Raw genomic sequence first — 17,525 nt, forward strand, 5'->3', positions numbered from 1 at the left:
AATTAAAATGTATTTGGGAAGCTGCTATTCAGATCCAACGTTTCATACTAGCATAAAACTTCTGTTAGCTTTGCATTAAAACATAATTCCAAAGGGAATCTAATCTCTTGAAAAACATAATCAAGGAACACTACAACAGGCTACTACAATCCTGACATCTCGTACCTGATAGCGAAGTTGTCGGTGTGACTGAGGCCACAGGAATAGGAGGCATTGATGCACTAGAGAAAGAGCTGTAAGTACCACTGCTTGGCCCAGTGTTGCTGCTGCTGCTGCTACTGCCGCTGCCACCAGCGATGGGAGATGCTGCTGAGGTCACTGGTGAACTCTTCTCCCCCATGTTTGGGGAATTCTCCCACGCCTTGCGTGCAGACTCCATCTATTTAAAAGAAAACAAAATTTCCTCACCTATTAGGAAGCTTCAACTAGTCAAACAGTCTTCCTCTTTTAACAGTTCTTTTCAGTTCAAAAGGCAATTCAGGCTTCATGCGAGCCTCTTTTTTAAAAGTCACCATAATCGTGCAAATCTGTTCATGCAAAAAGCATACAGCCTTAAGTTGGAGCTTCTTATCTGTTCCAACTGCACACGTGCACAGTTCATCATCTTAACATTCAATGCTCAAAAGAGAATCCACTCACACTAATTTGGCTTTGTTTTGTTTGACATGAAGAGCAAAAGAAACGGTGAGCAAAAGAAAGGTAAAAACCCCTCTAAGTATTTCCATGAAGTCTTTACTTACAAGTTATTTGGGCTATTTAAATGAAACAGCCCCTTGCTTTCTTGGTAAAGCATCCACTTCGAGTGACCACCAAAAAGATCTAATGCAGACTTCAGTAAACATGAGAGTAGTCAAGTTTAGTTTTCCAAAGCAAGTGCTGCTCAAGAAGCAATCACGAGCTGACACAGATTGTGCATACTGCCTTACATTAATGCTAAAAATGCTTCACACTCCTCTATTTCTAAAATAATTATCAGTTTAAGTTTTGCACAGCAAGGAAGATGGAACTTTAATTTAAATACTTTATACACAGTTCTCTTCCACCAGAAGTGGAAGTTTTAGTGCAGTTTTACTGCACCTAATAACAATCTAATTACTGCCACATTAGACACGCAATGCCAGATCTTTGAACTGAGACTCTTGAGGGACTACTGAAAAGAAATATTAATGCTCAGACTACAACCACTAATTTAAAGGTTCAAACAGTCCATGGACTTCCCTACAGCCTTCAGCTGTCCTCAGTTGAAACAGATTCTGCTAGCAGAGCTGGGTACCATAGGCTGAAATTGCTCATATGGCAGACTGTAAGCTTCTCAAAGTGCTGTCTTTAATGATACAGATCACTAAAGATATATGATATAATGGTATATGATATAGATCATAATGATATATGTAAAGGGGCAAATACATATTCACCTGTATCACAAATCTGACCTCACTGCTTGGATCAACAGAGCCCCCTAAATGGGCCTGGCAGTCTCTGAAAGTCATACTTTCAACCTACCCTGTTTCCCATGATTTAGGCACAGTCTGGACAGACCAAACATGAATTAGGTTATTTGTCAAGATGCTTCAGAACTGATAAAAAAAGCAAAGCAATATCCAAAGAAGTGGTTATCAGGTGATCGATACATACCCACATAGAAAGTGGAGTTCTGCATTCCTCAAGAGAGTAAAGGGGGAGGAGGGAAACTTTGTCACACGTTAAATTGTTTGTAGATAAGCTACCTATTTTCCTTTTTGAGACCATCTTCCCCAGCAATCATTCTCAGTTTCCTCTCCACAACATTCTCCTCCAAATTGGTTCCGATTCTTGCAGACTGCCAGGGCAAACTTCAAAATTTATTATTAATCTGCTGGAAAGAATTTTGCTTAAGGTGAGTACAGCTAAGACTTGAGGCTCCTTTCTGAATGCCTGAACAGAGAAGGTATAGAAGCTTCATTCAATGAGTTTCATGATGCCCTGGAGAAACTATTGATATCAAAAGCTAGAGTCTACATACTGCACTTGGTCTTCCAAACCTATCCACTGCCAAGATGCTAGATCAACTCACACCCCTACCAATTTTCAATAAAGGGCATATAGCAGAGTCCCGAGTTTTCTAATAGCTTTGCTTTTAGAGAGCTCCTTAACACTCTCTAACTTCTTAAGCCAGAAAAAAGATGCAAAACAGATTGGTACTCTAGGAGTGCCTATGCAGCACCATCTACAGACCAAATATGACTAAGAAGCTTTAAATGCAGTAATACTGGGGAAAGCATTGTAATTTCACTGCTTGCTTAACTATGGGAAAAGGAGAGCACAGGTTGGAGATTATAGTTGCTTGATGCTTCTCTTCACCGTTGACTCATGGGGGCCTTCACACTGCAATAATGGTCCAGTACGTACTACCCAAAAATGGAACTGGAGACAAATACCAATGTGCATATTCTTAAGTATGCCAAAGTTAAAGTGATCAGAAAAAGAAAGTCAAAAGGTGTCAGATCCTGGACTAGATGCCTACACAGGAATTTTGGATGGAACCTTGGAACATGGAAGAGGTCCAGGCAGCTCAGTTTAAGATTGCTATGGACTTTCTGTTGCTCAGCTCCTTACCTACCAATAGCCACACCAGCTAAAGCCTTAAGAGGATGTCTGCCTTAGTAAGGGTGTCTTCAGCAAAGTTACTCCAAGGAAACAAGAGATCTCAACAAGCCTTCCCATATGAGCACCTTACACCTAAACCCTGGCGGAATGATGCCAAGTAGCAGGAGCAATTGTGGCCGAGTGTCTCTGCCGAGTTTCCTCACAGACAGCTTTCTGTGACAGGGGACAGACGAAAGAGGAGATGCAAGGGTTATTCCTTTATGTAGGCAGAGCCTGGACATTTTGTTCTTTTAACGGAAGGAAGGAAATGTTTCCCCTCTCTGCTCTAAAAGTACATTTTAAAAGAAGCAAGGATTACATTGAAGAGGATGACAAAGAGCAGCTCTGCTCTCTCTGGACCAGAAGGCCTGCTGTGAAAGTGATTGTCTCAGCGCGTGCTTCAAAACAAGCTTGTTGCCTTCAGCATTTACAAAAAGGAGGTAGAGCTCCAGTGGGTGGAAAGGAGAAATTAGAGACAAAGCTGCTTCTAAACGCTTTTCCATTCAGATTTTGGTCCAAGTGTTCTTCAAGATAGCCTCAATACATGGATCTTTGACATATTTTGTTAGCAAACATCCAAGATCTATCATCTATTGAGAAAGCAATCAAATCACCAACACCAGAACAGCAGAAAAAGAAACTGCAGGATGAATGACAAACATCACAGTCTGCTCTATAACCGAGCAGTGTCACATTCTTTGCAGCATCATGCTGTAGTAACATTCCTACCTGTATTACATGTGAATCAGATATGCAGCTGCTAAACAGTTGGAGACTGCTATTTTAGAAAAAAGCTTCCAGGCGCCAGAAAGTCAGATTATTGGTAACTTATTACACAAGAATATAATAGAAAACCAGATTTTCGTTAAATTACTTGTCCTCTCCCCCTCTCCCCAGTTTTACTGGTCTATTGTTTTAAAGCGATGTTACATTTTTTCCAGGAAATAAAGTGTTAACAAAAGAATAGCAAACATTCAACAAGAGATCATTAATAACTATAATCCATAAAGAACACAAGCAAGCAGCTGTCAGTCCTTGCCAGCAAGACACAAGTCTCACTGGGATTGACAAGCAAGTTTCTCCAGTGTTAGTTCCACATCCAATCCCTAGTTTCCTTTCTTCTTTTAAAAATTTAGAGAAACTAAGTTCAAACATCACTCTTAATACTAGAAGCAGCAACAATATTTCTACTCGTTCAGTCACCTGCAGTCACAATCACAAAGCCAATCTAGGATACCAGCAAACAAAATAAAGACCAAAAACTTCTAAAGATACAGTAGCAAAGCTAGAGCCCAACTCTATGTTAGTGAGTTATACAATGCACACAGTCCAAAATCCAACAAAATGGGAAAACACCATTCAAAATATTCTACACACCTGCTCTACACTGGAGAGCAGAAAACAACAAAACATTGAAAACACAACAAAACACGTCCTGACTAGCTGATCAAACTGCCCTTCACAGACACCAACAGACCACCTACATTTCATTTAGAACTTTAGCCATCCAACTCAAAACCACATTATCACAGCACCAAAATCTTACAGCTGAGAAGAGATCAAGCTCAGCTTACCAAGCAACTCCTTACGGCCTTTAATAGCAAACCAGGCAACTTATTTGAAGCTAAGCTCTCAAAAAACCTCAGTCAGATTCTGATGGTTTGTCACGAACACTATGGTACAATGCTAAAATGCTAGGATCTTTTTTTTCAGGGCAGTGGGAGCCAAGATTGGTTGAGATGCCAAGTGTTAATGCAAAACGGGGTTAGAGATTTATAATTTAAATGCATCCTTTGATAGAGTCTTGTGTTTCAGCCATCCGTTTATATGCAAAAGCAGTTCAGCAGAGGAAACAAAGGAAGGCTCTAAAAAAAAGGTTCACTAGCAAGTTCTCCATTAACTTTTTCCCCTGCATGCAAGAAAACGACCCTTAGAGGGATGTGGTACATACCTTGAGGGTGAGGTCGACGGTAGCGGGAGAAACTGGAGTTAGGCTGGAGCTCTGTTGTAGAGTCTCCCTCCTAGGGAGGGGAAGGGTGTGGGGCAGGGGCACCTGAAAGGCAGGCAACACACATCACATTCTAACTACGTCTACTACAAAAGCCCCAGAAAAGCAAAGCTCAAGCTTTATTAAGTGAGCTACAATTTCTTCAAGGCTTGAGCATTTGGCAGGGAGATTTTGATAAAATAAGGTGAAAATTTGGTAGGCAGGGAAAGGCCATTCAGCGGGTGCTGAGATGCTTCTCATCTCTCTTTAAGAGGCTGAAGACTAAGGTTCTAAAGCGTCTATGTCTTCTACATAAACAAATACTAATTTTCTGCTTTGGGATTTACTTTAAAGTACCATTTCAGTTTACTGATATGCAAAAATTCTTCCCGAGCCAAGTCTGGCCCCTTTTGTACTAATACAGTACACGGGGCTTCGTGACCTTGAGTTTTGAGATGCAGTTTCTGAAAAGAGGAAGCTATAAACCTCCAGAGTCACAGGACCATGAAACAAACCAAAACAGATTTGCCATCCAATAACTGAATTCAGTTATGGTCTCTTCCAAAAGATGAAAGATGTGAAACTTAAGGAAATAAACTTGACATAATGCTATCGCTATCTTTGCCTAAGAAAACACTGATGGATTTCCTAGAAGTTTTAAATGAATCGTATCAAAAATAGTGCAGTGGCCAGTCTGTTACTTCTGACCATTTCTTTCTCCATTCAGAGCACAGCTAATGGACTTCCACTGGCTGAGATAAGGCTAAACCAAAAGACAGAGATACCGAAGCTCTGAAGCAGAGAGGATAGCACAGCTATCCTCTTCTTTATGGCCAGGAGCCCCCATTTCCTGTGTGGCAAATTCAACTCCAGCACACCACAGGGTAGCATACACTAACATCATTGACACAAAAGAATTCAATCTTCCACACTAACCACCAAAGGCACAAACCACAAGACCACCAGAAAATCGAGCAAAAGAGTAAGTTCAACCAGTATTGCTTCAAAACTGCATTAAAGGATGCTGCAGTAAGCTGAAAAGCATTTCTTAGATATGGAATTCACAAGACGTCTTCATAAAAACCCGAGATCCCACTGTATGATTCTTTCCTCCCGCAACCAACAAGTGACTCAACTCTGAGCTAATTCTATTTCTGCTACTCATACAACAAAAATCACAAGATCCAAATTCCCAACCTGACATCTCAGCACACTCAAGACAAACCTGACTTCACTACAAGTCACAACGCAGCTGGTCATCTCAATTGCTACACCACACTCACAGAGTCAGGATCATTGGCTTTACAAGGACTGCAAACATTTCATCTCTGTAGCAACTGGACAACCGAAAGACTGCTGTCTGCTTGCAGAAACCATTGTGCTGCTCCCTTCACATGCAGCTGCTATGATTTCAGGCTACAGTTCAAAATAGATTTGTTTGTAAAAGTCTTTCTTCAAACTCATCTACAGGGCTTTGCTACTGGTACCAGGTTCGAGTCCTAACTGCTGCTGAGAGCATGCTCTCTCCTTATGCCTATCCTTGCTTTTTTAGCATTGCCCCTAGAAACATCTCCTCCATTTTCTGTGCTCTTTAATTCATTGTGGTTTTCAAAAGACAAGAAAACACCTGAAGAATTCCAGAACAGATCCTAATCAAACCAACTGTCCTTCAGAGTAAGATTACTGGACCATGCACAGCTAGTTAACATGAAAGAAACCTTAGTGACTTGTTTACTGAAGGTATTATTTTGAGCTTTAAAGAGGTGTGAAAATATTTTCTTGTCTTCAAAGTCAAGACTATCACTGCAATAGACTTACGTTCGTCACCAAAGTCTCCTCCATTTTTGTACTGCTAGTAGCCACTGTGTTAGGATGAGAAGAAGGTGTAGTGTAGTCTGTTACAGACTCCTGTGAAGAAAAATAATTCCATTAAAATATCTCCCTTGTCTAAATTAGATTTTAAGTTTCTCGGACAGACGTCAGTCAGCCTTTCTACAGGAGGAGTTCACCAAGCAACAGAAGATTAGAATTTCACACCCCCTTTTTGTTTTTTTTTTAGGAAGACATCCAGCTGCTGCTGAATTGCTACTGAGGTCAGAAGAATTCTTGGGAGGTTACTGCTTGCCTCATGACCTCACAACATACATCTGGAGACAAGTCAAAATACAGTCTGTAAAGCAAGAATATACAGTGATGTACTGCCTGGGCACTAGACGTACTGAACTGCGGTGGTCTAAAATCATTTGTCATCTAAGATGCTTTAGCCACCCGTAAGCACTTTTAGCCAATTTAAAAAGTAAAATGTATTAGCTGAAAGCTTTCTGTAGCTTTAAACAAATACAGAAATTTCTTGGGTAAACCTATGACAAGTAAGGCCCTCCAGATTAAAAGAAACACATAGGGACAGTTGCAATTTGCAAAGCAATTTTCTTTCCTTTAAGTCCTGTCTCTGAAAGCCACAAGACTCAGTTTCTCCAGATAGTGAAGTCTATCTCCTGATTTCTGCACTGGGTAGGAAGAAAAGGGCTGAAGTTTCCAGTCTACCCAGAGCCTTTCCTTGAAGCTTATTTGTCACAGTTATGTGGACCTTAATGTGCTAAATGAACAAGGTCCATTTTCATGGACCTAGCTGTGGCAAGTGACTTCTGCAGGTGTAGGTATAAGCTGCCTGATGAAAGTTTCTCATTGGTAACACTGCCAGCTCTCTAGAGAATGACCTACAATGAACAAAAAAGACACAGGTACTTCTTTGAAGCCACGTTGAGCACTGTGTTTTAATTCTTGTCACTAGATACTGAGCGTGTTCTGGGCAGGCAAACAGGTATTATCAGAACCTGACCCACAGACTTTGTTAGATAAACAGTGCGACCCTGAATCAGCCAAGATCCACTCTCTAGCAAGCACTGCAAACTCCAAAGTTTTACATGTCTAAGCCCAGAAAAAGTTCTATCGTGTTTACAGAACCAAACATCAAGAAGCAACTGAAGGACAAATTAGCAGCAGGACTGTTGATGAGTGTCCGGACTTGCCAACCCAATGATTTTGAAGGCACAAATGACATAATGCTTGTTTAATTGCATCCAACTGGTATGGTAAGCTATTTAAAAAGTTCACACTCAATTTACTCCTCAAGCATATGGCAATATCTCCTAACAGAGCAATTAAACCACCAAGATACTAACTGGCAAAAACCCAAAGATTTCCTTAAAAGGATAAGCTCATTTTGGTTAAAGACTAGTGCAACAAACTAAACCATAATGGGGTGAGAGGACACAATGTACATATTGACTTATTTTTGTATTTACGAAGGAAATAGAACTATTTTCTCCATTTAGTTATTTCCTTTACTTGTTAAAATGGTGAAATACGAGTTATACGATGTGTTCCACAATCCCAACTACCAAACTGCAAGTTGCACGTTTATATTTGATTCCAATGGGCAACCTTAATTTGGGTGAAATAAGGCAAGCACATGAGGCTGCTTTAATCACAAGGTCCTTCTAATGAAGTAATTAACTGGCTTCTTGGTTTGTTAAGATGCTTTACTGCATATGAAAAAGGAAGTTTTTAATATAACAGTATCAAAATTCCTTCAAGGTTTGGATGCAAATTTTACAGGGTTTCAGCACTATTAATTCCTTACAAAAGAAATTAGACCAAGACTATCGCTAGTTTTTGTCACTTTGGAAACTTAGAGCACAAAACTGCCTTTTCACTAGAATTACAAGCAAATTACTGTATCAACTCTGGTTCCCTTAGAAGTACGTATCCAATGCTGAACCATCCTACAAGGACGAGTCACATGCTGAACATGCAGATAAGACTTTAGCCACAGGAACACCATGCTGTAAACTGTAGGTTAAGTACCATCCTTTATTTACTGGTACATTAAGTCTAGGAATCTGTTAGACATGGCTTACCACCATAAGCTTTTGTAATTCAATTTAAGTGATTCTTCTGTACAACTGTTTCACTGAAGAAACTAATTGATTACTTTATTATAAACTAGTAACAGTGATAATAGCAAGAGGAAAGAGCTGTACATGCTTTTTTTTGGAGTTTTCTACAAGTTATTTATACCTGAAGAAAAAGAACAGGCAAACTTTTTATAGCTACCTACTTTGCCCAAAAAGAAGAGATCACAAAACCTGAAGTGACTTTATGAACAAAAGGACAAGGCAGACTTCAGAGCTGACCTTGCTATAGAGGCTCAGGGTACTATATGGGATTAATTAGCTATTTGATTTGTTCCTGATTTATGTAACTCGCCCAAACCAGAGAGCTTGTCAGATATTCAGAATTTATTCTCAAGTACAGCTTGTGTCCTTTTAGACATAACCTCTGTAAAACACAGCTGTTACCTACTATCTGTGCAAACATTTTATTGCCATGTCCACAACCAGGTATTGATCATTCCTGTGATTTGAAAACTTCAAAAATGTAGATATGCCAGGGTGGAGAGAGTCAAGGGATAAGGTGTTTTACCCAATTCAGAGACTTACCCATCACATTGCCTTTACTCCAAAAATACTGCAAAATCCAAGAGCTGCAATTGCTTCAGAGCACCATGCTTAAGTTCTAAACTTAAACATCTCAACAGTATGAGCTGATTCATATTTATACAGTTTCTACGGTAAAACAGTCCTGCATGATTAAATGCACATGGCTCTTATTAAGATGTTTGTTTTGGGATGGATGAGGTACCCTTACAAAGCTTCTGCTTCTGAAGGAGGACAGCTGGCTTGACTTTCACAGATGTTTAAATCACCAAATCCACTAAAGAAAGTTTGCTTTCCTGGAAGCTGAGCAGTGGTCTCTGAGAAGGATGTTAAAGAGTGTCAAAAGAGAAATCATTTAGCTTTGCTAAAACTTCAACATTTGACATTGAAACAACATATTCAAGATGTCATCACTTCTTCCCTCATTAATGAGCAATGGAAAGAGTACAAAACCAAAAGAAAGCAGTTGCAATACAAATCGGTACAGGAACTCCAAGGCGGAAGCAGTATTTGAACCCATTTTGAAAGCCACTTTAAAAGATAGCAAGACTAGTTTACTCCTGCAAAATCTTGATGAAGCTTATCTTATCCAATAAATCTGCAGGTTGTTAGTTCAACTTCCAGAGAAATAAATATAAAATATGGCCACCCCTTTCCTAGAAAAAAAACACCTTACTTACTCATGACAAAGGAATTCAAAAGCAAACCTGGAACCGTTGAGACAGGAATATGTACACCTATTATTAAATGCTTCTATTAGCAACCACTTAATGAGGAAGTTTTTTTGAATTTTCATATCTATCGCAAACCAAAAAGTTTTTCACTTTGGTTTTCCCTCCAGAAGACAGAAGCTTGGCACTTTAATACTGTAGTAGTTCAAAGAACCTTGGCAACCCATGTTTAACTAAGGCCAGAAAGGCGCAAAATCTAGACTTCCCCTTTGAAGACCTCATACTTTAAACATACAATTGTAGAGAGGAAATCACGCTGATTTTAGTAGAGCTACTCTGTATCGAGTTAGCCTGAAGCAATTGAGAAAAGTATGTTTCCTATTCTACGTAGCTTAGAAGCAGCATCTCCTCTTACATTGAGCTCTGTTTACAGGAGCTTGAAAGACAGTAAGAAAGCACATGACGTACATACAAACAGCCTTCTTACCAAATACTTGAGCAAACTGGTGTTTATGGCTCTACATTTCTGATTCCGCATACAAGAAGGGCAATTTATCCATTTCTCATATCAACATAAACTGTTCACACCTACTTACAAGATGGAAACTGCCAGGAAGGATGAGAAATCCCAGCACTGAATTTTCTTACTTATTTGCCACTCCACTCAAAAACCAAGTTTGCAGCTACCATGTCAGACACAAATATCCTCCTTAACACTTGTTCTGTGTTAACGTGTGTAACACTTCATTGAGATAGCATCTTCTGCTTGCATGACACCTTGGCAAAAAAGAGCCAAAATCATCTTGTCTCCCCCGCCCCCTCCAACTGCAGGTGACAAACATAAATCGTGAGTGATCTGCATTTCAGATTCTTCAATTATTAATGTAACTTTTGCAGAGGACCAGCTTTCCTAAGTGGCACCAGGAAATTTTTGCTTAAGACTAGGAAAAGGAAGATTGAGACAGCATGCAATAAACTTGAGACTAAACTCACAAAACTGCTTTACAAACATACAAGAAGCATTTTTTTCCTTTACCAAAGCAGGTGTAACAACTAGCTAGTAGCTACTCAAGCTGCATGGTTTCTTTACATTTGAGAGATGACAACCATAGTTCTTGCTCAAGACAAAACGCTGCCGTACAGGGCAGTCCCCACACAGGTCCTTAAGCAAAAAAAGAGAGCGGCTCTGGGATGTTTTTCAGCCAGTGCTATCAATGTACCACAGTGAAGAACTGAGCTGTAGAATAATTAATCTCGACAGCAAGTCACCATCTCACTGTTGAGTAGTTATAGAGAAGTCGGGGAGTTCCACGCAGACAACTACGATGAGTCCTCAACATCCTGAAAGAGTCCTGCAAGGGTTACCTTGACAATATCCAAGCCAACAGGAGCTGACATACAGACCCTTCAGGTAAACTGAACAAGCCTTATCCAATGCTTCAGCATATTCCTAGTTTAGAGATTTCTTTTTTCACAGAACAGCACTTAATTCACAGCTTCAGGTCATCCATGCACTCAACCAACAATCACGCACACTGCTTCACAGCAGTTCTCTGCTGAAAGTCAAGCACTCATCTCACATATATCACATATATCTGAATCTGCCTATACCAGGCTCCAGTGCCACTCTCCACAGCAAGGCTCAGGACAGAGTTTTCACATTCATAAAGCAGCAAAAAAGTTTAAAACCTTCCAAGCTGATGTCTGTACAGGGGTATGACAAACAACACGTCTCTGTACACTTCCAGAGAACTGTTTAATTCAAGCAGTACTGAAATGTTTCATATCTGCTATTCAGTGGGCTCTGCCATCGAGGTAACCACCACCAGCAGACAACCAAGTGTCAATTATATCATTGTACATTTTACATATAGCGCTCAATAATGTGTCAATATTTTTCTTACCTTTGTGTTTGTTCCAAACTCTGGAGCAGACACAGCTATCATGGTTCCTATTTCCGCGCTCAGTTCACTTGCTGCTTTGGTTTCCTTTGTAGTGACAGGTTCTGGGCTTCTGACAGAGGTGGGAGATGGCTTCTCCTGTCCCTCAGGCTCTCCCTGTTGTGCATCCTTCACCTTCCTGTTCTTTAAAGAACGCTCTTTCCCAATAGGACCAGGTTTATACTCTTTGTTTTCTACCGGACTCAAGTCTGGAAGCTAAGTTAGTGTTAACTTGTCAGTTATGTCTTCCCCCCCACGTCCTATCCCACAAGAATATTCTAACATGCTTAAAATAACTCTGCTTAAATCGAATAAAGCTTTCCTGAAGTGTAAGAATTTTCTAACAGATAAATCATTTGAGACTAAGTTAGCAATCTGTACATGAAACACATTAACTTTGAACATTAGGAATCTAAACCATTGTTTTCAAGCAATACATGTTTTATGTGAAGTGGTAGAGCTCAACTAAAATAAGACCTAGTAAAAACCTACAGAAAAAAGCCAGCTCGACTCTCCTTACAATAAAAGCACAAAAAAGTATAGAAGCCACAAGACTTCAAATACATATGGGTTATTTTAGTTTTCAGAGAATCAGGATTTTACAGGACCCCAGGAAACTAGAACAGAAGACTCTACCTTCATTTGAAGATATCTCGATGTATTATTTGTTGGCAGCATTTTTCCCTACGGATTGAGCACTAAGGAGATATCCAGAAAAAACGAATCACCTGCATGCAAGTGTTGCCTTCTATTGCAGACACCATGGCTGGAATAACTGCTGCAATTCAGTAGTTCCTTTCTGCGTAGCTGAATTAAAGCAGAATGAAGGGCCTCAGGGAACCTGAATGCTCTGCTGTTTAAATAGCCATATCCTTTCTGGCTGAGACTACTCAGCCCATTTCACTACAGAGTACCACAAAAATTCCTTAAAGGCAGTCCTTAACATCCTACTCCTTAAGCTTTGATAGAGGAAAGACAGAAGTCGCTGGTATTGTCTCTATAAATACAAACCAGCTGTTTCAGGAGTAGATGGAAGACTCTTTACAATACAATGCCTTTGGGCTTTGGGGAGGGTGGAGTTTCCCAAAGGTATATGGTACCCTCAGGAAGCCAGAGTAGAGACGAGCTTTCAAAGGGAAGGAAGAAAACAACAGTAGAAGCAGATGCCTGAGCTCTGCAGTGCAGCAATCAGGAACCACCTCACCCTAAATATTTTTTGCTCTTGCAGTTTACAGAGGCAGAAATTCCTCCAGACCCTTTAAAGTCACACTTGAAACAGTAAATTGCTTTGTTTCAAGTATGGTCCTCTTACATTGCCCATATTAGTTCAAAAATACTAACTGCCGATCCTGAACATAAGTTTGTATTTAGGCTTCATAGCAAACAATATCACCATGGGGGTGGTGGGTGTGTAGGAAGTGTTTGTTTGTTGAGGTTTTTCTGTCATCAAGACAGTTAAAGGACTACAGCCATCTCATTCAGACGAGCACACAAAAATGTTAATTTCCAGTGAATTTACCATTTAGTCACACATTTGTCTTTCAACAAAATCTACAGGACTCTTGATAGCTAAAACCAAGCAGAAAAAAGGAACTTTCTACACAGTAAAAAGCAGACTGCGAGTGTATTTAACTTTGGAGTTCAGCGATTTCATTGGGGCAGTTTTAGGCATGCTGCTAGTATATCTGAGATACGGGTTCTGAATGTGCTAGGTTACTACAATTCACCAGCATTCTACTGCATACTTCTCTGCTGTATGGGTTTTATATTTTGCAGTAAAACCCCTGAACTGGAGCACACCCACTGAATGCCTCATGCAGCAGAAGTTAAATTCATTCTACAAGTGACTGCACTTTCAGATTTCACCTTTTTTTTTTTTGGAAAAAACAACCCCAAACACGATCAACACAAAGAAACACCCAGTCTTCCAGAAAGACAAAAGGGATTTAATTACATCAGGGGCATTGCTAAATCTCAGACATCAAGCGTGACGGAAACAGCTGGTTCTGTAAGTCACCAGCCAAGTGTATCTACTATAACCATCTCTTTCTGGAAGTAACAAGCTGGTGCCGAGTGCTAGCAATGCACAGGTAAGTATGCATTGGAGGTAGAAATAACAGGAAAGTACCTTTCACTAACGTGAAAGATCACTAAGTGTAATCTAAATGACAGGAGGAGAAAGTATTACTCCTTATGAGTGGTAACAATGGAAATACATGATCATGACTGAATGGAGCCCCTAAATCTCTGGAGAGCAAGCGATAATTTAAGAAAAAAAAAAAGAGAGAAGTTTGATTACCTATCCAGTCTTCCTAGATTAGTTGCAAAAAAAATTAATTATCCAGACTTCTGTGCATTTGAATTTGAGACTTCAAATCAGTGGCTCCAATATTCATCCCCTTTCCTCAAAACACTTTTCTTGCAACTTGACATATTATTAGCCATCTTGGTAATCTGGCTACAAAACTAAGCAGAGGACCATGCATCATTTAGAGGAGGGCAAGGCAGGCATGGTGGCAGGAAGAACTACTGAAACTGGAGATACAGCCAGGGTAGAAACAGAATGCCTGCTTCAAAACAGCTCTCAAAGCCTGTGCCGAGTAAGCTCAAGAGAAAGCCAAAACCCCAAACCTGGAAAACGAAACCGAAACACTCTACCACATCCCTAGTCTCCCAACAAAGCTATTGAAAATCCATAATCCCACCCCTGCTCTAGCCACATCCCTTGTTCCAAACACAGAACCAATGGACAAACTTTGCTGAACTAACGTTGATTACTTTCGCTTGCTTCTCGAACTGAATTCCCCATCCTCTTTCTCTCCAAGAACTTGTTGATTATTTTAGGAGATACAGAAGGGGAATGCAACTTTTATAGGTCTAGTCCTATTTGAATTAGTATTCTATTCTATCATTTGTAACCTCTTTTTGGCTGAACTTCTTGAAGTTTAGAAGTTTGTACTGAAGATATGACCTTTTACCTTTTGTGCTTTGATGGGTCCAGCCCGAGGCTGTTTCTGCCTTTGCTCTTTTGGTTCTGGTAGCTTGTCAGTAGACTTCTCAGAAAGCACAGGGCCAACTTCATTGTCACTGCCACTGGAAGCTGGGGCTCCAAACTGAATAGTTTCTATACCAAGATCGACTCCACCTTCTTGCCCAGGCTTTGTCCCCTAGATGAAGTGTAAACATTTAATGTATTTCAAAAGATTTCTAGATCAGTACAATGCTACTGATTCAGAAAAAGAACACAAAATATCCTCAGCTGAAAACCACTGAAAAAGTACATTTACTTTCTGCCAGCAAAAGCATTTATGACTGCAACAGATTTGTAAGAGTAAACAATATGTGAATGTACACTTCCTCCTCCTCCAGTTCCTACTGTTTATACAAGCTCAAAACCAAAAAAGCCCAAGAAAATAAAACCACAGGATTTTAAACATAAAATTTAAGGCTATGCAAATTCCATGGGAGAAGTAGAGCTAACAGTTAAAAAGCATATACTGCTTTTTGTATCTCTGATTTAAGGGACATAGAAAACATTTAGTTCTTGGAGACATCCCATTTCTGTCTACATTACTGAACTGTACACAAGTGTTCACATGCAAACTATGCAATATTTTTACTTTAAAAATGCACCAAATAATAGCTATCAATAGAATCTGTGAACAGCTGAGTTTTTATTAAGAGAACAGTATTCCCATGCTGCAATCATAAAAACACTACCCTGTATCCTGTGTTTCTGTACTATCTCCTGACTTCATGGAATTCTACACGTGCCAGTTTAAGTATCTGCATGCCTGAATAAATGGATAATCTGTACCCAGTCCCAGTAAGGTATATTCTGGGTAAGCTGCAGATACAGCTACTCTTCTTCCTTTCTTTCTTACCTCTGGAGATGTAGCTGAACCAAAAGATGTCAAAGGCTTGTTCCAAGCACTGACCGAAGGTGGCTGAGGTGGACTAATGGGTCCCACTGACAATTAAGAAAAGAGAGTTTAAAAAATACCTCAAATGTTGCTAAATGCATTCTACTAAAGTGAACAATTGACTGATAATTATAGATGTCTTGATTAAATAAGCTTTAGTTAAGAAATTGTTAACCTATTCAGCAGTTAACAATATGCTGCTTTCAGGTGGGGCAATCATCACATTTGGAAGCACGACCGAGCCCAACAAAACAGACTGCTGAAGTGACAGTGGCTCATTCATAGTGAATGAAGAACGTGACCACAACATAAAATACTGAGTAGTATCATACTGCAAAAATATCTTTTCAGAGGTATTCATAGGTTACAACGCTGCACCTTGAAATGCTGCCCTCTATTCCCTGTGCAAACTACATTTGCAGGTAGAAATGAGACAGAGAGAGCTGACAATCAGCATTCTCTAACTACAACGGCTGCTGCCCCCCCACCCCAAGTTCAAAAGACATCACTTACATTTTTTGGAAATGTCATTTAGAACTGCTGTAGGAGGCACCTTGTTTTCCCATAATTCAGTTCCCAGACCATTGTGAGCCTGGGTGTTTTGCAGAACTTTGCCTGACACTGTGTATTCCGTGGTGGCTGTCCCTCCTGCAGTCTGGTTTTGCGTCTGAACAGAAGCCTGTGGCTGACCTGGAGCCTGTGTTGTACACGGAGGCTGTGCCTGAGCTTGTGCCTGAGCTTGAGCTTGTGCCTGCTGCGCAGCTGCGGCTGCTGCCTGTTGCTGCTGCTTTTTGGCAAATCTGGGTGGGAGCTTGGAATTCTGACCTCGGCCTTTTTCGCTTGATCCTTTTTTGGTCCAAACCTGTAAGCAGAAGCCAATTTTATTCTTAAAGCTGATAATCTGTACGGACACCAATTGAACATTGTATAGCAGCAAATATACAAACTGATTAACCCTGTCTTAAAGAAGGTTATTTTTTAGGGGTATTTAACCACAGGAAGAATGATTTCTCATCCATTTTCCTCTTGGAATCAACTGATGCACAACCAGTAGTATAAATCTTTATCACAGTATGAAAAACGGTGTTTTCAGTTTGCCAGTTCCACCTGCCTGACAGTGCCCAATCAGGAAGTACAGAATCCTACGATGACTAAGTGAAAAGTAATTTAATTTACTAATTCTGAACAACTTAGTATTAATACAACTATCTAGTTATATTTATAAGGTGAAAAATACAGCTTATTTGGAAGGAAGATTCTGCATACTTCACAACGTTCCCAGTACTGCAAGGAGCTCTTTCCCAGTATAAATGATGGTCTTGTACCTGCACTGTTTGTTCTTCCTTCTTTCTGCGCTCTTCATCCTGCAAGCGTTTTTGTTGCTTCTTAGACACCACTTCTGTGAAACCATCATCATTCAAGTTAGAGTGGGAGTCTTCAACTACTGTCACTTCAGGGTGATCATCAATGATCACAACACCTATAGAAAAAGGAGAGGTATAAATCTGCTGTTTTAACAGCTTCACATGGAATGCACCAAGCCAAGACGTTTTAGAGTGGAAACTATTTTCCCACAGACAGATGGTGGCTTTGATTAAAGGTAAGCTTCTGCTTGACTAGTGTGTCATTCGTGGGTCTGAAGACAAGGAGTTAATATTTAAGAACTGAGAAATTGCAGGTGCCTGTACCAGACTCTCCAGGAAATAGGAACTAAAACATAACAATGAATAATGAACAGCCTTCCTGGACACTGGCTGTAAGCTTATCAGTGATATCCACTGCCTTTGCTTATGAAGGTTAAGCAAATTATTAGAATAGCAGAAAATAGTAAGAATAACGGTTAGGATTAGATAATAGAACAAGATGGTTCTCATCTATAC

General features: G+C 40.0%; 1 protein-coding gene across 1 annotated transcript in view; it reads right to left on the reverse strand.

The window, feature by feature from the left end:
• PRRC2C (proline-rich coiled-coil 2C) overlaps window positions 1-17,525 on the reverse strand; it is a 55,663-nt gene that overhangs the window by 15,872 nt on the left and 22,266 nt on the right. Inside the window, 8 exon segments of the mRNA XM_009892820.1 lie at window positions 166-379; window positions 4,577-4,678; window positions 6,431-6,520; window positions 11,687-11,938; window positions 14,701-14,889; window positions 15,607-15,692; window positions 16,159-16,507; window positions 16,971-17,125. Coding sequence (XP_009891122.1) covers window positions 166-379; window positions 4,577-4,678; window positions 6,431-6,520; window positions 11,687-11,938; window positions 14,701-14,889; window positions 15,607-15,692; window positions 16,159-16,507; window positions 16,971-17,125 — 1,437 coding nt within the window.

The sequence above is a fragment of the Charadrius vociferus genome, unplaced genomic scaffold (genome assembly GCF_000708025.1).
Source record: "Charadrius vociferus isolate BGI_N301 unplaced genomic scaffold, ASM70802v2 scaffold39, whole genome shotgun sequence".
NCBI classification, from domain to species: Eukaryota; Metazoa; Chordata; class Aves; order Charadriiformes; family Charadriidae; genus Charadrius; species Charadrius vociferus.